Genomic DNA, 22,883 nt, shown 5'->3' with positions numbered 1-22,883 from the left:
CCATGTTTCTGTGCCTTATATTTTTTCTGGATTCTCTGAAGTCTCCTTTGCTTCTGTATATACCTTTTCAATCAGGCAGGTATGTATGGAAAACTTATCTCTGCTCTCCTGTGGCTTTCACCTGCCCAACATTTCACATTAATTTCAGCCTGATTGTCTACTTGCCACAATCGGGACCTCAATCTTGGTTGAGCACAGTTGCAGGGGTTTCCCCTTCATTTCCTATGGAATTTGCCACTTAAAGCTGACATAGCTATAAGATATCACCCTGCCAAAAACTGAGTCTGCCTCTATGGCAGTAAATTGATAGGAATTTTGGCCAGTCATTTGTTTATAAAGCTACCATTCTGACTTATGAAGCAGAGGAAAGACAGGAGCTTCCACAAGCCAGAAGTTCAGACTCCCTCTGTTCTTACCTTCAAACTCTTTTCATTTTGTCTTCTTGATTTGTTTCATTTCCCCCCATTTTCAGAGCCTTGCAATGGTTCATATTATCCAGTTTTATTCGTTTTTTTTTTTCAGATAAGATTTACTGACACTCAATGCCTCCAGAGGTAGAAGTATGTCCTCTATCAAGTTTTTAATACTCTGAAATATTTGCCGTATTCTGTAGCCCACCAAGCCTACCAAGTTAGATAAAACAATATCTCTATTGATTGAATTCTGTTTTGTTTCTCAATTGTATTTTCAGAAATTCTGCCCTGCAAGTGTGTCTTCAGCTGCTTTGGGACAGCTATATCAACACTAACTGAACTATTCCTGTCTACTAATTTTGTGCTGGTTTAAAAGCATTTAAAGGATATGAAACACTTCTTGAAACAGAATAACCTATGACCATCCTTGTAGGTATGATCTCATCAGTTTCTTTTCATATTTATTTGTCTTTGTGTATGGCATCTTGTTTCTTGTCCATATGTTCAGTGAAGTATATATAAAGGGGTTATTGAATTTTTATTTAAAAATTGCAATATCCGTATTTCTGAGTATTGCAGTCCTTCAGTCAGTTGATTATGTTGATGACCTCTTATTGAGGCTTATTTCCTGGAATCTGTCAACCATCTTAAAAGCTCATATTTGTCTGAGTTCTATGCGGAAAAATTCCAGTGTTCAAGTGTTCATTCTCCAAAGCAAACATCATTTATTTTTTAATGCTACCTAGCCTGTAACACTGCCCATCTAGTGCCAGTTTATTGCATGCTTTTAATTTTCTGTATCCACAGAAATCATACAATTTTGACCTTCAAACCTATTTTCAGGAAGTCTTCTTATTTAAAATTCTTAGAAACATTTTAAAACTTAGATTGTAGGTCAAAAATATGAGGCTTCTTGTGACCTCTCTTTGTTGGCAAGTGGATATTTCTAGTCTACAATTCAGTTCAGTATTTTGAAGTTCTTTATGGATATCTAGATACTCTAAAGATCTCAAGTCCTATTCATTCCTTTCTGATGATCCAAGAATTTGTTTTATAGCCCCAAATTTATAGTTAAAATATAAGGCTCCAAGCTGTGGATCTTTCAACTCTTCAGAAACCACAGCCTTAGAGTAAGCTTACCATTCAGGTTCTCAGGTCTTTATTTTAATCTCTGCATTTCCCCCTTAGTTCGAAGGGAACTCAATTATGTTCTATAGTGAAGACTGGGATATTATATGTAATATTGTTTAGGTTCCTATTTTTGTTTCTGGTACCACCAGCAAAAATCTCCATTTTTTAAAATTTATTCATTGATATCTTAGTTTTTTTCTACATAAATAAATTGATACTATTTATTTTAATAAATAAAACAGTGGTTTACAACATTGTATAAAATTTGAAGGGAATAGGTTCCGACCCCTTCAGATGTATGTTACAACACCATATCCATCACTGAAACACCCAAATTGATCCATCATAGGCCATGGGAACTGCTCCCAGATGTAGGCCTATAGCACCCTACCCACTTTCCTCCCAAAAGCTTCAATTCTACAGCCAGATTTCAAGGGTTTGTTGGTTATATTTCTATTCGTTTGTTTCATTTCCATACCATATGAGCAAAATAATCTGGTATTTGTCTTTGTCCTTGTGACTTATTTCTCTTAATATAAGCCCCTCCAGTCCCATCCATGTTCATTTTCATTTTATCACAGAGTAGTATACCATTGTGTATATGTACTACATCTTCTTAATCTACTCATCTGCCTTTGGGCATTTTGATTGTTTTCATAACTTGATTATTATAGATAGTGCTACAGTAAACATGGGAGAGTATGTACCTCTTTTAAATTAGCACTTTTGCATTCTTCAGATAGATTCCTAGGAGTGGACTTGATGTGTCATATGGTAGATCAATTATAATTAAATTTCAAGAAAACTCCATGCTGTCTTCCATGTGGGCTAGACCAGTGTATGTTCTCACCAGCAATATACAAAGGTTCCCTTTTCTCTACACCCTTACCAACAGTTGTTGTTTCTGGACTTCCGGTATGTTGCATTATCTCAGCAATGCGGTCGTACCTCACTGTCCTTTTGATTTACATTTCTCTGATAAGTGATGAAAATCATTTTTTCATGTACCTGTTGGCCATCTGTATGTTTTCTTTGGAAAAGTGTTTATTTAACTCTGCCCATTTTTTGATCAGATTCTATTTTTTTTTTGAGTTGTTTAAAATCTTTGTAGATCTTGGACATTAGTCCTTTGTCAGACATGTGATGTATGTGATGTGTAAATAAAAATTTCTCAACTTTAGTCATCTTTAGAGTTTAGTTCTGAGATTTTCTATGTAAAAAACACTGCATATATAAAATATTTCTTCACAAGTCTCCTTTTAAATAAGTATAATTTTAAGATAATGTATTGTAATGGATGAATCATCCTGAAAATTGTTAAATGACTAGAGTGATAGCATTCTAGCTCATTCATAATTTTAACAAGAATGACAAATATTTTGCTTTATAATTCGGGTTCTGGGTTTGGAAAAATTACCAGGGTCTTATTCTTTATAGTTTAATAATTTTTAGTCATAATATATGCAAATACTAGTAATCTTTTAGCACCTATTGAGATGACTGCAAAGTTTCATGTATTCAAATATTGTAATACTTCTGTCAAGTAAATGACAGCTGTTATCATCTATAGGATCAGCAGTTTCAGGATGTCAACTCACTCCTCAGTTTGGGGTGGCAAGAAAGACTCCCATATTCCTCCACCAGCCCACTGTGCTTCCTTCCCTCTTTGTTCTTACCCCTTCTCAATCCCTTCTCCCCCTTGGTCTTTAGCTTTGTAGTCAGCTTTTAAGAATTAGATTTTAAGCTTGTCTTTATCTGATTCTGAGTTCAGATGCTTTATATTCCACATATTTTTTAAATATTTATTTATTTATGCATACTAGAGCTGGGGTAGAGGCCAGAGATGCGGGGGGTGAGAGGATTCTCCAGAGACAGAGTGGGGAACAGAACAGGCAGACTGACCATAAAGTACACTGCTGGGGGGAGCAAGCAGTGGGCGATTCAGGAGAGGTCTGTTGCACCATGTGGGTTGCTCCCTGGCCAGCCAGGGATCGAACTCATGCTACAGAGGCTGCTGATTGCTTCATAACGCAGTGCTTAACCCCTTACGCCACCAGGGAGTCCCGTCACATATTTTTAATAATTTATTTATTTATATAATTTATGTATTTTCTGTTTGACTTAGTTTCTTACAAAAGCACTAATGATAATCATGGCCTTCCGATGATCTCTCCTAGAACTAGATTGTCCATCTCTAGGAGCTGGTCCATGAATTGGTATGAAGTCATCCTTATACCTGACAAGATGAGTGGAATATGTGGTTGAATTAAATTGCAAATGGTACTCTCTTAAATTTTATTTTCATTAAAATACTACTTAACATGTAAAGCAGATCTTTTATCCTTCAAAATGCATGACAGCCATTTACTAATGAATGCTTTTAAATCTACTGCCTGAACCTTAAGATATAACAAATTATAAATTCATAGTTTTTAATTTTTTAATATATTTTGCTATAAAGGTGGAGAACTGGAAGAGGTTAGTAGGATTTGGACCAGAAAAATCAAAGCTTTCTTTGAATATTGGCAATGATTCTATTTATTAAGTTTACATTTTCTTTTTTCACTTCTGCCATTGGAATCATGTAAGAGTTAATTCAGTCCTGCTTTTAAAGCATCTACTAGAGTTGTCATGCTTCATTTAGTGACAGGGATTAATTTATAGTATCTATTCCAGTGTAGAATTTAAGGGAGCTGAAGGAAAAAGGAAAATGAGAGAAGAAAAGGAAAACAGAAATAAATTATATTGCCAAGTTGGTTTTATTTTACCTTTCAGAAAAGTTATTTATTTCTTAGTGATAGGTCGATGGCATTTGTCCAAATGCCTTGTTTCTCTTAAGGGTTCTCAGATAAGCCATACCCTAAATGTGTACATTTCTTTTTATCACAGTTTGTTCCAGAGGCCAATACTTCTTTCTTTTGTTTTGTTTTTATTTGTGGGGTGTGGGGAAGGGCAGAATTCTGGTGGTTCAAGCAGGGAATGTATTCCCTTCTAGCCTCCAACTTCTGCGTGCACATCTTGTCCTAACTCTACCTATCTATTGCTCAGAACAAAGGTTCTGGTGTAAGTAGGGCAGTGTTAGTGTAAAAAGATATCTGCTGAGCTTATTCATTACTGTTTACCGGAAACTCTGCATCAAACTCTACTTTTCCTGCTTTTCTGACTTGTTCTCATAGATGTTCCAGATCCCAGGAAATCAAAAACCTCCAGGTCTCATAATATGAATGAAGGGTTGGGAGGTTGAAATGTGAGTTTGTGTCACTTATCACATTTTCACTCTTGCTTCTATTCCTGACCAGAATCTCCAGGGTAATGGTTTCCCCAGGCCCTCAATCTATTTGGAGGGTGCTGTGTGGTATATTTCTGCGGTTTAGAGGACACTAATGGTAGTCACATGACTTTGAACTATAAATGTACTTCATTTGTCTTCAGATATCTTTTCCCTTGTCTTCTCTGTCTACCCAACAAGCACAGGGCCTCCTACCAGAACAGGTAAGAGGAACAAATGAATGAATGAATGATGCCCCATGCCAGGGTGTGAAAGGAGTCAGCAGACAAAACTAACCTGTGCAGTAAAAACCTGTTATAAATTCACATCCCACAAAAGGGATGTTTGGGAACATCCTCTATTAGTAAGAATCATGTTAATTTCCTCCCATCTCCTCATATGGAAAGATACAAAGCTACTACCAAGACCAGGAAATGCTGGTGTGCAAATTGTCACACTGTTTCTAATGCTAAATGTCAAAGTTAGGTCACTCATAGGTTGCACAGTTATGCTATTATCAGAGGCTACCTCCTTTTTGGGTTAACACATCATGGTTTATTATTTTTTGAAAGCACTAATACATTAATTTTATTGCCAAAGAATTGTTTGTTGTTAACATTTTTAAGTTCTTCCATTCATCTGTGTCAGCATCTGCAGCTGAAACGCCAAGATGCCTGATTTCAGGGAGAATTCCCAGTGTACAAAATGGGGAAGGCACATTTGCCATGTCAGGAAAAAGTTGTGTATTTGGAGTTTTATCTCAGTGCCCCGCTGCCCTTTTTAAACAAACGTATTGGACTTTTGCACTTTATTGCAGCTTCATAGCCCAATATCTAAAATAGACTTCTTTAATTTTGTGTGTGAGAGAGTTTACTTAACAAACGATCCCATATTGCCTTGAACAGGGAAGGTTGTTAACCAGGATCATTGTACACAGACAGAACACTGCGTGTGAACTACTCACATCACATCACTGGCTTTTAAAATCCTTCTCCCCCATCCAACCCCCACCCTGGCTTCCAGCGGATCCAAGAATCACAAGGGGCTGTAAGCACACCATGGTGAATGAAATTCAGCATGTTCTTTGTAAGTTGCATACATTTCTAAAATGTGCTCTTCTGATTGAACAAGACCTTCCTGGAGAAATGACTGGCACTGAGTATTCCCAGTGGAAATTTGCTTGTAGACTATCTCATTTAATTGCATTGTCAAGCTCACCAGTTGAAGTTACCAGCTGTTGCTCTTTTGTCCAGTTGATTTTTGGCCTTCCTCTATGTATTATCGTCATAGTATGATTAATAGAGACAGTGGATTTTATCAGAAACATCCTGCAGGGGCAGAGCTAGAAATAATTAATTAGGTCTTTAAAAATAGTAGTCAGGTTCAGAGAGGAGGAAAGCTACAATGTTAGCATCCCAGTGTGGGACGATTGACTCTAAGTCCCAAGCCTAGGAAAGGATTTGCAATCTAAAACAGGCCCTAGAAATTGAAAGAAAGATTTTTACAGAAGATATAGCTAAAATTGCCTATGCAGTTAAGAATGTTAGGTGTTAGAGGATGCATGCGTGTATTATGGAGTTCTTTTCAGCTCTTCTTCCCCTAAGTCTTCATTCGGTGATCCCAAGACCTTGTCTTCTTCCTTTCAGCTCTAGTTGTATTCTATTCCCAAAAGGCTTGTGATCCCTCGCTTTTGATGAAATTTTAAATGAATCACTTTCTGCTCCTTGGTTTAGGGGAGTCAGAAAATTTCTCCATGCTTTCTGAAAGTTTCTATGTCTAAGGTCCTTTCTCTTACTTCTCTCTGTTTTGTCTTTAGTAATCTGATTCAAAGTATATCCCTTCACCATTTTTCATAAGTAGTCACTCACTTCCATTGATGATTTGGGGTTCCGAGGAGAAAGGCCACATCTTAGCAAGCATAGATTCCCTCCAACTTCTTGACTCCTCTTTTTCTTCTCCATCTCCTAGAACAACAATTATTCCTCCTTACTCCTGTATGATATTTTTATCTTCTTTAACTTTTAGTTTGACTGAATATTTAATTTCTTTTTCTGCAGACAATTTTGCCAGTATAGCTTATCTGCAGGGAGGAGACATCCTAAGACTTCCAGTGAATGTGTGAAGCGGTGGACAGTACCAAACCCTATATATGTTGTGTTTTATCCTATACATAAACGCCTATTATAAAATAGAATTTATAAAGACGACAGTGAGAGATAAAAAACTATAACTAATAATAAAATAGAACAATGATAACAATATAATGTAATGAAAGTTTTGTGAATGTGGTCTCTCAAGATATCTTAGTATTTTTAGATCGTAGTTGTTCATGGGTAATTGAGATTGTGGAAAGAGAAACCTTGGATAAGGGAGGGGAAACTTTGTACAAAACTTACCTTACAAATTATAGTAAAGCCCTTTAAAATATTCATTATACTTGGAAGGATTTAGGTGACCATATCCAATCTCTATCTTCCCTGCTTCGGGTTTGACATGACTCAAATATTTTCTGTTTTGTAAGACAAAGTGACTAGGAGTTATTTAAAAAAAAAATACAAAAGAAGGAAATTCTGTCATTGAGACAAAAGGAATGGAACTTGAGGGCATCATGCTAAGTGAACTAATGTAACAATACAAAGACCAAAAATCATCTCCAATAACAGAGAACAGAACTAGAGAGGGGTGGGGAGAAATGGGTGAAAGAGATCAAGATATAAAATTGTCCAGTTACAAATAAATAAGCCTGGAGAAGTGATATACAGAATGGTGACTGTACTCTAAAATATTGTATATTTAAAAGTTGCTAAGAAAAAAAAAACTTAAACATTCTATGTGTGCATTGGATGTTAACTTATTGTAATGATCATTTCATAATATATACTTTTATCAAGTCATATGTTGTACACCTAAAACTAGTATAATGTTATGTATCCTTTATATCTCAACACTAAAAAAAGGTAATGAAAAAGGTAGAACTGTTCAACATCACTTGTCATCAGGGAAATGCAAATCAAAACTACCATGAGATACCATCTTACACCAGTGAGAATGGCACATATTAAAAAAACTAGCAACAACAAATGTTGGCGAGGTTGTGGAGAAAAAGGAACTCTCCTGCACTGTTGGTGGGAATGCAAACTGGTCCAACCACTATGGAGAGCTGTGTGGAGATTTCTGGACCTACTAAACATAGAGCTTCCATATGATCCAGCAATTCCACTCCTAGGTATTTACCCAAAGGACACAGAAACATCAATTCCAAAGAACACCTGCACCCCTATGTTTATAGCAGCACTATTTACAATAGCTAAGCTTTGGAAACAGCCCAAATGCCCAAAAATAGATGACTGGATCAAGAAGATGTGGTACATATATACCATGGAATATTACTCAGCATTCAAAAAAGATAAACACATGCAATTTGCAGCAACATGGATGGCGCTGGAAGGGATCATGCTCAGTGAAATAAGCCAAAAAGAAAAAGAAAAATACCGGATGGTCTCACTCATAGCAGGAATCTAGAAAACTTAAATAAGGGATCAGGAAAAAGAATAACTATAAGAAAGTGAAAATCAGGGCCTCCCCGGTGGCGCAGTGGTTGAGCGCTGGGTTGCGAAGCTGCCCGCGGCCTCTGCGGCGCCGGTTCGATCCCCGGCTGCTCCCCTGCCACCGGAGGAGGGTCCCACATGGTGCGCAGACCTCTCCTGCCGCCCGCTGCTCCCCTCAGCAGTGTACTTCGGTCCTTCTGCCTGTTCTGCTCCCTGCTCTGGCTCTGGTGAATTCTCTCACCCTCCCGCGCTTCTGACTGTACCCAGTGCATGTATAGAACAAACAAACAAACAAACAAACTAAATAAATAAAGCATGCCTCTATTAAAAAAAAAAAAAAAAAAAAGAAAGTGAAAATCAAAATCAACAAAAAAATATGAACCAGAGACACTTTTTGGGGGGTGGGCGCCGGGAGGGGAGGGATTGGGGTCAGAATGGGGCATGTGCAGTTGTATGGGGGAATATAAAAATGAAATTTATTATTTAATTAAAAAAAAGAGTGCTAAAATAAATAAATAAATAAATAAATAGCAAAAAAAATAAAAAAATAAGGTAGAACTGTTCTATTTCTTCACCTTTATGGATAAAGTGTTAGAAAATAAACATAATCAATTCTTAAAACAAGAAATTAAAAAGCTTGAAAATTTCTACATATTGAAATAATATTACCTGCTTATAGCTAATACTTGTAGGTATGCTATAAATCAAAATAATCTAAGTTACAATGTATTTATTATGTAATTGTCCCAGTTTCAGAATGATTGATTTCATTTCCAATTTGGTTGTACTGAATATTCAAAATTATAACTTACTAGTTGAAAATGATGGATCTTAAATAGGACTGATCTCAAAATCTGCTAGTCAAACACTCTCATTTTATAGATGGAAAAATTGAGACTGGCAGTTGTTGATTTGTCCCAGGTGATGCAGCAGGGTGGCGTCCCAGCCAGTTTCCTTCTACACACCTGCTCCTTGACCAGAAACGCTGATCATCAGCAGGCTACTCGATTCATTCCTCCTAATGTGTATAGATGTTTCCCTAAATGGAAAGGAATACAACTCATATATGTTTTAAAATAGGCAGCATTAGGTTAATATGTGTTATATCAATACGTTGAACATAATTATTAATAGCATATAATTAATAAATGGTGGATAATATGTGTGCGTGTGTGGGGGGGAGATACTGAGGATCCAAATTCTCCCAATCTAGTAGTTAAATAATTGTATGGAAGAGGAAGTGAGGTGTTTCTATCTCTGGAAAACCTGATTGAATGGACACTACCTCAACCTTCATCTTGGGTTTAGAACTGCACACATGGGTGTCTCATACTGATATTTAGTCATTTACACACGTTATCATGAGCAAATCACATCTACACTTGACCTGACCCTTCTCACCTGCTGCAGCAGGGATAGGTTCTGCTCTAATAAAAATAATAGACATGAAAGCCCCATTCCAGGAGTCGAGTATGCACCGCAGGTCCTTGCTTTCCCTCTTTCTCTCTTGTCATTGCAATTTTACTTCAGTTATTAACCTAATATTAGCTCATCTATTTCCTAGTTATTGTTTTCAAAAATGAAACTGTTTTTTTCTTTTGCTTCCCTCTGGGGATAGTAGTAATCCTTAAATACTATCTCGGAAACATAGTGATTTCTTTTTCTTTTCTTTTTAGAAAATACTCATTTGTGATAGAAGTACCACATAGTCTTGAAGAATAAAGAAAGTCAGAAAATGAATGACTATTTTCCAGAAGACAGGTAAGGCATATTTGGTAGATTAATTCTCAATTCACCTTCTCAGAGGAAAAGGACAAAACCCTCATTTACCAAGATTCTAAAGAGATTTTCAGGCAAGTCCCTACCTGGTCCCACATCAGTCTTTGCTGTGAAACATCCATTCCCTAGAGCTTGCTTTTTTTCACCAGGTCCCAAACCTTTCATTGAGCTGCAAGAAGCCTCCTGGAAACAATTGGCTCCTTTCCCTGACATTCACATGTCTGGTGGTACTCAGGAGAGGGATGGCATATGTGCTTATCAGGGAATCAATCATTCTACTTATCATCCCCTTGTTCTTCAGCAGAAAGCCAGTAGCACAATTACCTCATCCAGAACAATTACCTCACTTTAAACTGTTTATTCTCCAGAGAAAGGTGTTTTGGAGCAGGTAGCACTTTGGCAAGATAAATGGATTTTTTCAAATTACTTGTATCGATATTGAGTGTGGACAGTGGGAAAATGTTGGGAAACTTATCCTTCTTTCAAACCGCAACTTCATTTTCTTTTTGGGTCAACCAGGGAAAGGGAACTCTGACCATCTGAGTTCCAGTGCTATTTGTGGGGAGGAGGGCTCTCATTTTGTGCAGTGATGTAGAGCCCAGACTCAGGGATAATTCTCCAGAGATGTTCTTTGTTTGAAACTCTGTGTTTTTTTTTTTTTTTAGGATTTATTTATTTTTATAAAAGAGCTGGGGTACAGGTCAGAGGCGCAGGAGGGTGAGAGGATTCACCAGAGACAGAGCGGGGAGCAGAGCAGGCACATGGACCGAAGACACTGCTGAGGGGAGCAGCAGGCGAGACAGGAGAGGTCTGCCACACCATGTGGGAATCTCCCTGGCTGGTTTGGAACGGATCCTGCATTGCAGAGGCTGGGGACAGCTTCACAGCACTGTGCTCAACCCACTGTGCCATCGGGGAGGCCTGACATTCTGTCTTAAGGCATTTTTTCTTAAGTTACTCCTGCAAAGGAAGGGATAAGGCAAGTAGAAGTTACTTTCAAAAGCAAATAAATAAAGATTTGACTGTCTATTCAAAACAAACTACAGTTTTAAGACAATTCTTTCCCTTCTTGTTACAAAAACCCACTATGACTCTCTTTTACCCTGATAGTTAGAAGAAAGGCACTTCCCAGGGCCCAGAGTAAAACAAACAAAACAGGAATCATCAGAAGTGAGTGAGCTTTCTGAAAAGTTAGGGGATTGGGGGGTGGGGGGAGGGGGTGCCTCAGACCACAGACAAGGGGATTACTAGGGGAAACTAAAAAAATCCATTACCTACCCCTTAAAGCACCCAGGGCTGTAATCTCCCCACTTTTTTTTTTTTTTTTTAATATTTAGCATAGCAACAAAAATGGATTCAATCGCCTGATTGCTACCCCACTTGACCTTTAAGTCTTTCTTTTTTCTTGTGAATTTTTCAGGTGTGATGGCTGACCTGATGTTTAAAGACAAGGCAGAATCAAAAGGCTGAAAGTTGAAGGAAACAGGTTTCCTGGCAGCAGGAGAGAGTTAAGCCTCGGATGTGCCCACCTCTTGGTAAGTGCCTTGGCCTCCAAAAGGCCCGCGGCTTTTGCTACCACCTGAGGCAAGCAATTGCCTCCCCAGCCCTCACGCACGGCTTCCTTGCCCGGGGAAAGAGGAGGGACCTGGGGGCGCGGGCCGCCGCCGCGGGGCTCACCTGCGCCTCCAGCCCCGCGCGCCGGCCGCGGCCACCGCCCCTCCCGCCGCCCCGCCCCGGCCCGGCTCATTGGCTGGCGTGCGGAGGGGCGGAGAAGGGGCGGCCGCGGGGGTCTCATTAGCGATGCGGACTCCCTCCTCCGCCGGGTAGTCCAGACCCCAGCGGCGGCGGCGGAGCGCTGTGAGCCGCGCGGCGGGGACGGCGGGCGGCTCGGGCAGTGGCACGGGGACAGCGGTGGCCCGGCCGTGGGAGCGATGGGAGCGCGCGCTTCCTCCGGGAGCCCAGCCTGGGGCAGGTTAGAGCGCCTTGCCCGGCTGCAGTAGGGAGCGTCTGCGGAGCAGTCACTCGCTAAAGATCCCCGCGACCCCGTCATCTCAGCCCCTGCCTGTCCGTGCCTCTCCCGGGCTCCCGGGGCTTGGAAGAGGAACCGTACTCGTGAGCCGGGCCAGGAGCATGGGGAGAGCGGCCGCCGCGGGAGGACGCGATGGAGGGGCGCGCGGGTGGCTCCCCTGGCTGGGGTTCTGTCTTTGGGCGGCGGGAGCTGCGGCTGCCCGAGGTAAGCGCTGGGCAGAACCTGCGGAGGGGCAGGGAGCGAGGGAGCGAGGGAGCGAGGGAGCGCCCGCATGACTTAGCGGGACCCGCACCTATCGCGTTGGTTTTCCAAGTTGCGCCCTGCACCTCTCTGCGCGCCTAGCCCCACCGGGTGGAATTCGGGCGAAGGACCCCGGAGGGGCCACTGCCTCCCACCCCAAGTTTGCAGTCAGCCGCAATCCTACAGGTTGCTGTGACCGGGTCCCCTACCCTTTACTCTCTTGGCTGGCTCCATTTCCCAAGCCCTCCCCAATTGCTGCAGACTGGAGTACCTACCTCCTCACTCCAATCTCGCTCTCCCCTGTCATCTCCACTACCTTCCTGAGCGAGATCGTCCAGGGGTGGGTGCCCACAGTGTCCGAGACTTTCCAGGGAGCGGGCCCGCATGTTGGGAGTCTCTTAGGGCAGACTTGAAAAGAGAAGGTGCCTTTTCTCCTTCGGGGCGCAGCCTCCTAACTGGAGCCCCTTAGCTCTCCCCTAATCTGGTCACCACTCGGGCTTCGCTAGCCCGGGGTTCTTGGAAGAACTAGGTTGTCTTTCGTGGAGGCCGCATGTGCACCGGAGCTCGGGAGGGAGGGCTGTGTGCACCATCGGTGTTTAACTGCGCCTGCATTGCCGAGCCCAGATACGCGGTTGGCTGGAGGCCGCTCTCCAGACGTCTCTTTTCCCTACCCGGTTGCCCATTCTAGCTAGGAGTTAGCGGACGGGGTCCCCTTTGAGCTGCAGGGAAACCGCTGCTTTTTTTTTTTTTTCCCCTGACTTAGAAAACGTAGACCCCCCATTGGATTCTCGGGACTCCAGCAGAGTGAAATTTCTCAACTGGTTTAAGCTCCACCTTGAGTGAGGACTGGGGGCATCAACTTAATGATAAATTCCGCGGACTTGTGTCCAAGATTATCAGGGGCAATTTCAGACATAGCTTTGAATATTGTGGCTTTACGTTTGAAGTAATGCTGAAGCTTCTCCTTCCCGCTCATCTTGACCGTTCCCTTTCCCTGTGTGCCATCCATTCGGGTTAGAATATGTGATTGCATTATATGATTTACCTTCCGTTGGACTGGCGCGTGGGACTGCGCTGACCACCTCACCTTCTGCTCTGTTGGCAACACTGAACATATTCTGAGTAACGCGAGACAGAAGGGGTAGCGGTTGAGGAGTATCACAAAAGAACAATATAATTTTATTTTTATGAAAGCTAACGGTGTGTTAAAAGCAGTTGTGCTGCCTGGAAAGAATAATTTAAAAAAAATAAATGTAGAGAGAAGCTTTCCATTTTATGATCCTGTTCACTGACTATTTGCATTTCATTTCCTGAAAACTTTTTTTTTTTCTTTAATGGAGCAGGCTTTTTATAAAGCAGCAGAGATTTAAAAATGAACCTCTGTGATTGCACACACTGGATTATGGTGAAGCACAGTTCTTTCCCTTGCTGGAAGAAGCATAAGCTTCAGCCATTTAATTTACTACGGAGAGTGCCTCTTTGAAAAGTCAGCTGAGTTGTTTTTAATACACTGTTATGGGATAAAGTGGGCCTTTTCTTTTGTAAATGTTGATCTAAATATATGAGTCCCACTTACTAACAATGATTGACTTTATACATTGACCCCTTGGATTTTGGTTGGCGGAGTTGTCTTGAAGCCAGATCCAAACAAGAGGTGGGGGCATGCCAAAAGCATCTTGGATAGAGTTTTGCTGGCTGTGAAACTAAGGCTAGCACCTCTTGTCTGCAAGCTGTTCTTTAAAGGTCTCCTGGAAAACATACTATCCACTCTGCAGCTTATTTACAACAAATGCCTTGCACAGATCATAGTCATGTTCAAGAACATGGAGTGGAGTGGTAATTCTGATTAATATTTCCTGGTAATGTTTTACTTTCGGGGCATGAAGCCATTACCTTTAACATTTGTTGGGGATTCCTCAAGAGATGAGCAGTAAGCAGGATGTGAAATCTGTGAAGCCGCATGCACCTGGTTGTGGACAGGTGGACACAATGGAGTTTTATTAACAAAGGGTGTGTTTTGATGTTGCTTAAGTGCTCCCAGCCAGGCCAGGATGGTGCTGATTCAATAAAAGCTGGTAAATTGCACTCTTGGGGCATGCTGCCTGAGGAGTCCCACCAGACTGTGGTGCTGGTCCAAGGTTGTTCTCATTTATCCTAGTAAATAGTTTTTTTCCAAATGCTTTGGACCAAGGTATGCCACTTTAAGTATACAACAGGATGTATAGAATTGTGTCATTTACTTTGATGGTAAAGAATATCAAACGATCCAATAGCCTTTTCTTTACCATTAATTTGTTTCCAAAATGATTGCGTCAACTCTTTTTTTTTTTTTTTAATTTTCATTCTGTGAGCACTTGGTGAAAATTGGGAGGCGGAATTGGGAGGTGGTTTCAGAAAATTGGCTTTGCATAAGCTCCAAGAAGAAGATACTTGGGGAAGGGACTCCCTTAAGAAAACTATTAAGATGGTCCAAGAAGCATGGTTCTCATTCCCTCTTTTTGGCAAGACTTCCCTCTTTCGATTTGTGCTCTTGATTGGTGGCATACCTTACAGAAGGCACTCTGGTTCCATGATTATTCTATGTTTTAACACTTTCCAACTTAAAAGAAGGTTGTTTAAAAGTTATTCGTGACCTTCCAAGTGATAACTCGATCTTGATCATATTGTCATACGGATTTGTTTTTGTTCTTTGAGAAAAAGGAATATTGCTGTTGATCTGATTGTAATTCCTATATTGGACACTGGACATTGTCATAATATAACCAAGTCTAAAGGCAGGGAGGAGGGTGTGCTAGATTTGTTGAGTGTTCACAATTCCTTGCTTTTAAAAAATTCCCTGGATAATGAAATCTTCCTTACAGTAACTATATATATATATATATATATATATATAGTAAATGCATTTATGGCACGAGGAGGCTCATATGGTTTGTGCATACTTCAATTATCTGCCTAGTTTTAAATCTATAGTTATTTCATCCTTAGTGAACATTAATTGTACCTCCTCATTCTGTTCATTTTCCTTAAAAATTACCCCCTGTAGTGCTATGGGAAAGACACTTCTCTCATTTCCTGTCGAGTTTGTCTTTTTTGACTCTTGGGTCGTGCTCCCAGCTCCAACAGTTCAGTGGCATCTTCTTTTCCTGTCCAACACTGTGTTCTGCTCAAGTGATCTTTTAAGCACCGCGGTTTTAAAGAAGAGATGAATTGTTCCCACCTGGCCCTATAATGGCAGCGCTCACTACCTTTTCATAGCCATATTATGAAGAACAGTAATGCCCCCCTCCCCTCTCATACTTCCTTACTCTTTGAATGGGCCTCCTGTGAGTCTGTGGTTCTTTCAGCAGTACCCTGAGTGTGGGGAAAGCCCTGGAGACCAGAGGTTCTCTGAGTTCTCTCAGGCTGTAGGATAAAATTGGGTAGGGAGTTCCTGACCCTGCTGTCTGATCAGTTCGGGAAGGACTTTTCTCTTTCCCAAAGACTTGTCAGCTTGTTTTTAACTGCCCACCTCCTGCCAATGATAGTACTTACATTATTTCCAATCTTAAAGTCTTATCAAAGCCTTGGGTGTACAGATAGTATTTGATATGCTCCCCTTGTGCCTTTTTTTCTTTGTTAATATGCAGGCTTGAGAGCTAGACCACATGCATTAAAATCGAATCTCAAAGAGAGGTATAAAAAGAAAGATGTATTCCATAACATCCCCTTAAGGTGGTGGTGGCCTCTTAATGGACAAGCGAATATATTCACAGAGAGCCCAGCTGTGCCCTCCTTCTTGATTGCGCCTTTGCCATTAATCCTGATTGTTCCCTATTCCAAGCAGCACCACTTAACCAGCTTTATCATTGTATTTTTGTCTGTTCTCCTTATTCTGGTGACTTCATGAACTAACATCAGGACTGAATCACCACTGGGAACTTTACTGACATTCTCAGCTACACACTTTCTGTAAAGACACTTGCATCTGCTCGCTCCCTCACTTGCTAAATGGTCGATGTTGAGTTGAGAACTACCATCTTTTGGATACCACTCTTTATATTATGCTTATTCCCTAGGAGAAGGCATTTTTGAGACTTGTTTGAATAAGAAAAAATAGTAATTATTCTATGTGGTGTGTGCCATTCATGATTCAAAATGCTTTATATGTATAAACTCACTTAATCTGTTAGATAACACTAGGAGGTAAGTACTATTATTCTAATTTTTAAGAGAGGACAAGAAGGGCTTAGGGAGATTACATAACTTGCTCAAGGCCACAGTTACTTTATAATGGACCTAGACTTGAACTTTGCTTCTGGGACTCCAGACCTCACCACTAGGATAATTTTCTAAACTGCTGAAAATAAAGTGACCCTAGTATTTTGGTGACAGAGTGCTAAAATTATGTCTCTATGGCTATGAGAGTTATGAGGAATTTAGAGTAACTTAAATAAATCTGTAAATATGTTCAGATAAATCTCAGAGATTTATGTTGTATGAAAACAACCACCCTCTCACCATTCAGCTTAATATACTCTAGGATTGGAATCACACTTAAAATTCTGAATGCTGGTTTCTGATATGATAGCTTGCATTTTTTTTTTTCAATTTTGAATCTCAACAGAAAATATTACTCTGATTGAATACACCATGCATGGAATGGCAGATCCCAAGAGACTATTTGTTGCCTGTCTTGTATTTTTAGCCTTGTTTGCCAGGGAAATGTGGAGCATGAGATTTGAGAATAGATTGTTAACACCAGAGGCTGCTGTTTCTGCTGTTTTGGGTAGTCCTGCTGCTGCTCTTGTGAGGCAGATGGCTAGATTCATTTATAGAAAATAGATATTCGTTCTATTTTGCATTTCCACTTTGAAAAGAACTTTTAATTGTTTGTGCCACATTGCATCGTATGGCCTTATTGTTCACATACACATGCTGTGCGTAGATAATTTTCAGAATTAGGCGGATGTTAGCGTATTCAGTTTGGACTGCATTAGAAAGCTACTGTGAACTCGGCTGTGCTTTTGCAGGATTTCTTTGGAGAGTGGGTAATGTGTGCAGTGTGGTTTGTGCTCAACATCTCCCCCCACCTTGACCTTACAGAACTAGAACTCTGGCAGAAATCCTGGGGTTGTGTTTATGGGGCTAAAGTAGAAACAATCAGCATGCATTAAGTTTCTCAGATGATACCAGAACACTCCATAAAATAGGCATAAAATATTTCCTATTATTGTTTCTGAGAGAATGAGAGTAAGGTGAGACCTGCATACTAGTTCCCTCAATTTATACAAAATGATAAAACTGGAGAGCAAAATGTTGTCTTCTACATGTGCTCAGTGACAACTTTTCTTGATGCAGCTAATGATTTTCTGCCCCAAATTTCTGGTTTGTAAAATGGAAAACCACCCTCCTCCCCAGAAAGATAGATGCCTTGGCACATGTGTCCCTCCACTCCAACTGGCACCCTGAACACAGGAGGAATAATGGGAAAACAGTACTACATCAGAGCATGCAGCTTGAATAAGAGGGAGCTTTACAGATGATGCTTTGGTATGCCTTAAATTGAATATTGCAAATTTGCAATCAGGTAAGTCCAAGAGAAAAATGGCCTTATGCAGATAATCCAGAATCCAGAAGGTAGGTGACTGGCAGGCAGATGGAAGAAGCAAGAACACAAGAAGCCACCATGAAGAAATTATCCTGCCAATGTCAATGACCCAACCAAACACTGTTTTGCTTATTATTTGCAGATTTTGATAACTTACTAAAACAAATTTATTTACTAAATATTGGATGAGAAGGTATGACTCAATAAATTGTGGTGTGTTGTTTCAGAGTTGTTTGTAGGTGATAGGTGCCTTCTGTTAGCAGCAGTACTTACTCAGCAGTTACCATCTTTATTCAAATTTAATTGAATAGAATCTACTGGGAGAGGAGGGGAAACCAAATGCTCATGGGTTATGGAAGCTAAGCTGATAATATTTGAAACTCTCAAATCAATGCTTTTTGAATGTTAATTACATTTTAATCACTGCAGATCTTTCAAAAATGCACATTCTGGTTTAGTACATCTGGGGTGGGGCGGAAGAGGGGGCTGAGATTAATACTGCATTTCTGACAGATTTCCAGATGACCCAGTCCACAGACCACCTTTTGAGCAGCATTCCCACAAATGACTGTAATTCAAGTTTTGGTTTTTCTGTATTATTTCACTTGCAAGCCAGTGCGAAGAGGATTTCATTGTTAAGACAATGTTTAAAATGCCAATAGAAGAATAGGCAAACACAAATGTCAGTTCTAACTCAGCCAAACATACAATGACTCATAAAACTAATGGATATTCAGAAATCATTACTCCAATGTAATATAATGTCTTGCTTCAAGTATTTTGTTGTCGTTTTTGTTTTTTTGGCTAAGATTTTATGTTGCAGTACTCTAGCAGCTCACTTTAAGTATTTGTAAAGGTAGATGCTATAGTTTAACAGTCTTGAATTTTATTTTGACATAATTGAGGCTTAAGTCTGCATCTAATTAACATAATGCTATGAAGAGGGAATCTAGTTCCCCAGAAGATGAACAGTTTGACCAAAGTCAGATTTTTGTTGAATAAGAGGCTATTTATTGCATTGCTCCTTCATTGCGCTGTATCTCTTGACTAGAACTACCCTTAAAAATGATCCAGAGTTCAGGATAATGAGAAAACATGGCTATGTTTAATTAAGAGGTAGAATAGAAACAGTTGGTTAAAGAAACCCAGAGCAATGATCATATGGGGTTCTGATGCTCCCCCAAAACAGCTGGATCCTTGTTGTCACAACATGGAGTGGGACCTGGTGTTTGTCTGGTCTGTCTTTGCTGCAAGATTATCAGTACCTGGCAGGGCCTTTGGTGCTCAGTTACTTACTTGGCTGTTCTGCTCCAAATGCACATACTAAATAATATTCTTTACTCTAACCTTGAGATGGTAAACTCTAAATGTTACTGAGGCTAACATACCTAATATTAACTGAATATTGTGATAAAACACTCAGGAAAATTTAGTTGCTGGAAAAAAATTAAATAGCTATTAGAGGTTTTATGTTTCCTCAACTGATTATAAAACCTGTATGTCTAGATAGTCTATTCTAGAAAGATGATTAAGTGTGAGACATGCCATTATAATAGATAGTTTTAAATAATAATTCATTTGAATGGCACTGGAAGTTTTTAAGGTCCTTTCAACAGTCGTGATTGCTTTGTTTTTTCATATTCACCCTGATATTGAATAGATGATGAAATGAAGGTTTAGAGATTATTCAACCAAGGCCAGACAGGTGATGATAAATACACTATGTCTAGAAACTGAGTCTCTGAATAATTTCTAGGACTTTTGACTACTTTACCATGTAATTCTGTTTGTTATCAAATAGATTGATTGTTACTTAAGTTGACTAATACAACAGCAGCTCATGTGGTATTTGACGGGAGCAGTGGGTGCATGTGTGAAAGAAATGGAGAGAGAGATGAATAAGCATCTTGAGTGATACCTGTCTTGTGTTCCTGGTGTACCTGGTATTATGTTTCTCATGGTAATAGACACAAAGAACCCCCCCCCCACTTGGGAAAAGGACAGTTGGAAATATGTCAGGATTGGTTGAAGAAAAGTAAAATTGTGGATATATTAAAAATGGTATACTGTAGTATAAAATAAGTTATTTGTAAAATATTCTGAGGAATGTGCTAAGCCATGCTATTTTCTTAAAAACCAAAAGGATGAAATATTCATTAAAGGAAGTGAAATCACAAATTCGTTCTGATGCAGGTTTGTTTTTAAAGATGCAATTATGAACACCAAACACTTTATAGAGATATACTAGCTCCTCAATCTGCATAGCTTTCTGAATGCCTTGCCTTTATTATTAATTTCTCATGTATGTGCTTAATTTTTTCTTCTGTGTACAGTTATAAAACTAGATGAAAGTCTTTTAATTCGTATTTGAATAGACTAGTGTAGTGGCACAATGCAATTGGACTTCTAATAACAATTTTCATCAAAGTGTCTTTAGGAATTATCTTATTTTTGTAAGAGATGGGGAAAAATACAGGCCACAAAATAAAATTCTTTGTCAGAGAAATGTGTATTATTATTCTTTTGAAAGGAGTGGGGTAAAGTTTAACTATTCCTCTACATAAATAACCCTTATGTCTTCCTCAATCTTGAGATCAGAAGCTACAGTGATTGCTGGCAGCTTACATCAGGAAATTTCCAAAGCTGTTTTCTTTGAAAATAAAAAAAAAAGGCAAGCAGGAGGTTCACAGGTTTTTTCCTGTGTGAGATATGTGGGTGGGATGTGTTTGGGGTTAGTTTTAAAGAAAAATAGTTGAATAAAAGATACATCATTTTTTTTTTTTAAACTCACAGAAAAGAAATCCATTGGCTGTTTTCTAAGTTTTGCAGACACCAGAGAAGCACATACCCCTCTGGGCTTTGTGTGAAAAAATATCTTTGCCATATCACATCCTGCAGCTGAGAAGACCATCTCTGTTACAGCCAATTATTAAGAATTGTCAAGGTGATAAGTGCTGTAATGCATGATATCTGTGTGTATGTATTATATATTAGTGGAAAGTCATAGATCATCATTATAGCAAATTTATATCATTTAAATTCTATGCTCTTAATTTAAATGGCATTAATAACACTTACACTTGAGATGTAGACACAATTTTGACTAGAATGTCAGCTTCTTAATTCTGTTATTTCCATTTCCTTTTCTCTCCATGGTACCTCCCATCTAACACTCAATTCTCAGTTTTCTCTTCCGCCCTTTCTTTTAAGTCAAAACTTTCTTCATTTAAGCAGCCACGTGTGCTGGAAAGTTCAAGATCATGGAATCTTCATGTCACCTTTTCTCTGTTTCTTTTAATTTCTAAAATGAGAAGTGGCTAAATTATCTTACAAGGTCCTCCCCACTCTACCATTCTGTGATGCTCTCTATAGCTTTCAGTACCATGTATTCAAAGGGTTGTTATAATTTCAGGAAAAATGTCTTGCCAATTTAAGTAAAGTATCAAAACATTCAATAAAAAAATGCTCTGGAAATAGAATTTCCAGGATAGTTAGTGGGAATCCAGGAATGATGCTGGTATATCTTGGCTTACACATTTTTAAGAATGTACCAATAAAAGACACACAATTTAATGTATCGATTTCTTTTAAATCTGTGTTTGAAAACTACTACATCCATATACAGCTCTACAACAGAAGTAGGCTGAGCAGGTTCATTAGTGTCCCTTCTGGGACTCAGGGGGTGTTCAGTTGGGTACGTGGGTCCACAGTTGCAAGACAAACTTTTCTTTCTGTAATAGAAAACAGATGACTTGAAATTTCATGTTAAAATTTACAGATTTGAAATCTTCTATTTTAATACACCTTTGACTCAAAACTTACAGGAAATGGCACTTGGCTTCCAATTTGTCGTAAATGGAAGGTTTTCTCCCTTTTTGTCAAGAGATTAAGGGAATAGGGACACAGTTGATCATCCTCATTTTTAATAATTCCTTGAGCTTTGCATATAAAGCTTTTTCTAGGTTGTGGGTGAACATTCTCTAAAAACAGAAGACAAAAACAGTTAAATGGCCTTTTATTTACCATTTGATCTATACTGATTTGAGTTTCTTTGTGCTTCTATTTCCCACTTGAAAAAAAAAATCATAAAATTGTATTTCTAAAAAAGTTATGAAAGAGGGCCTCCCTGGAGGCTCAGGGGTTAAAGTCTCAGCTCTATCAAACTGTTGCCAGTCACTGCAGCACCATTTTGATCCCCGGCTAGGGAGCTAACCCACATGGTGCAGCAGACCTCTCCTGTCTTACCTGCTGTTCCCCTCAGCAGTGTATTTCAGTAGATCTGCCTGTTCTGCTCCCCATTCTGTCTCTGGTGAATCTTCTCACCCCCCTACACTTCTGGTTTACACACCAGTTCTATGAATAAATAAATAAAAATAAATCTTTAAAAAAAAGTTATGAAAGATTATAATGCTGAGTAGGACCCTACAATTTCTAGGCCAGAGCCAAATATCTCATGAACAACCAAGGCTTAGGTGAGCCACAAAACAGCTTGTCTTGTATGAACAGGTCATTTCTGTCTGTGTTTGCCCCCAGAGCCAGCTTCTTCACGTTCCTGGTGTTGTTCCTGCCTCCTTTCCTTTGCAGGCCTTTAGTAACAAAAGTAATCTATAGAGGCACAAAGGAATTCCAATGGAGGTTGTGAGAAAACTGAAGAATAGTCATAATTTTGTCTTTCTGTTTAAGGATGTTTTCCTTTTAATTAACATGTTTTATATGTTTTAAAATACATTTGAAATGGGGTAGAGTTTTCTTTTGTAGCATTGTTCTTAATCATAGATGTTGGCTGTGATTTGAGAGACTCAAGTTGGTACAGTGTAGTAGAGCTAATCAATATTGTAAAAGAGGTTTGCATTATAGTTTTTTTTTTTTTCCTTCGTGTGTGTCTATG

At 39.5% G+C, this 22,883-nt stretch overlaps 1 protein-coding gene across 6 annotated transcripts in view; it reads left to right on the top strand.

The window, feature by feature from the left end:
* Positions 1-12,269: 12,269 nt before the first annotated feature.
* Positions 12,270-22,883, top strand: part of UNC5D (unc-5 netrin receptor D) — a gene marked incomplete at its 5' end in the record, with an annotated part of 505,865 nt that continues 495,251 nt past the window's right edge. For all 6 annotated transcript variants that reach the window (XM_084231868.1, XM_084231869.1, XM_084231870.1 and 3 more), the window contains one exon: positions 12,270-12,372. In XM_084231868.1, coding sequence (XP_084087994.1) covers positions 12,270-12,372 — 103 coding nt within the window. The remainder of the gene's footprint in view (positions 12,373-22,883) is intronic.

Source organism: Talpa europaea (assembly GCF_964194135.1).
Source record: "Talpa europaea genome assembly, chromosome: 4".
Classification (NCBI taxonomy): Eukaryota; Metazoa; Chordata; class Mammalia; order Eulipotyphla; family Talpidae; genus Talpa; species Talpa europaea.
Note: the sequence above shows the minus strand (reverse complement) of the source record. Positions and strands in the feature narration are given on the sequence as shown.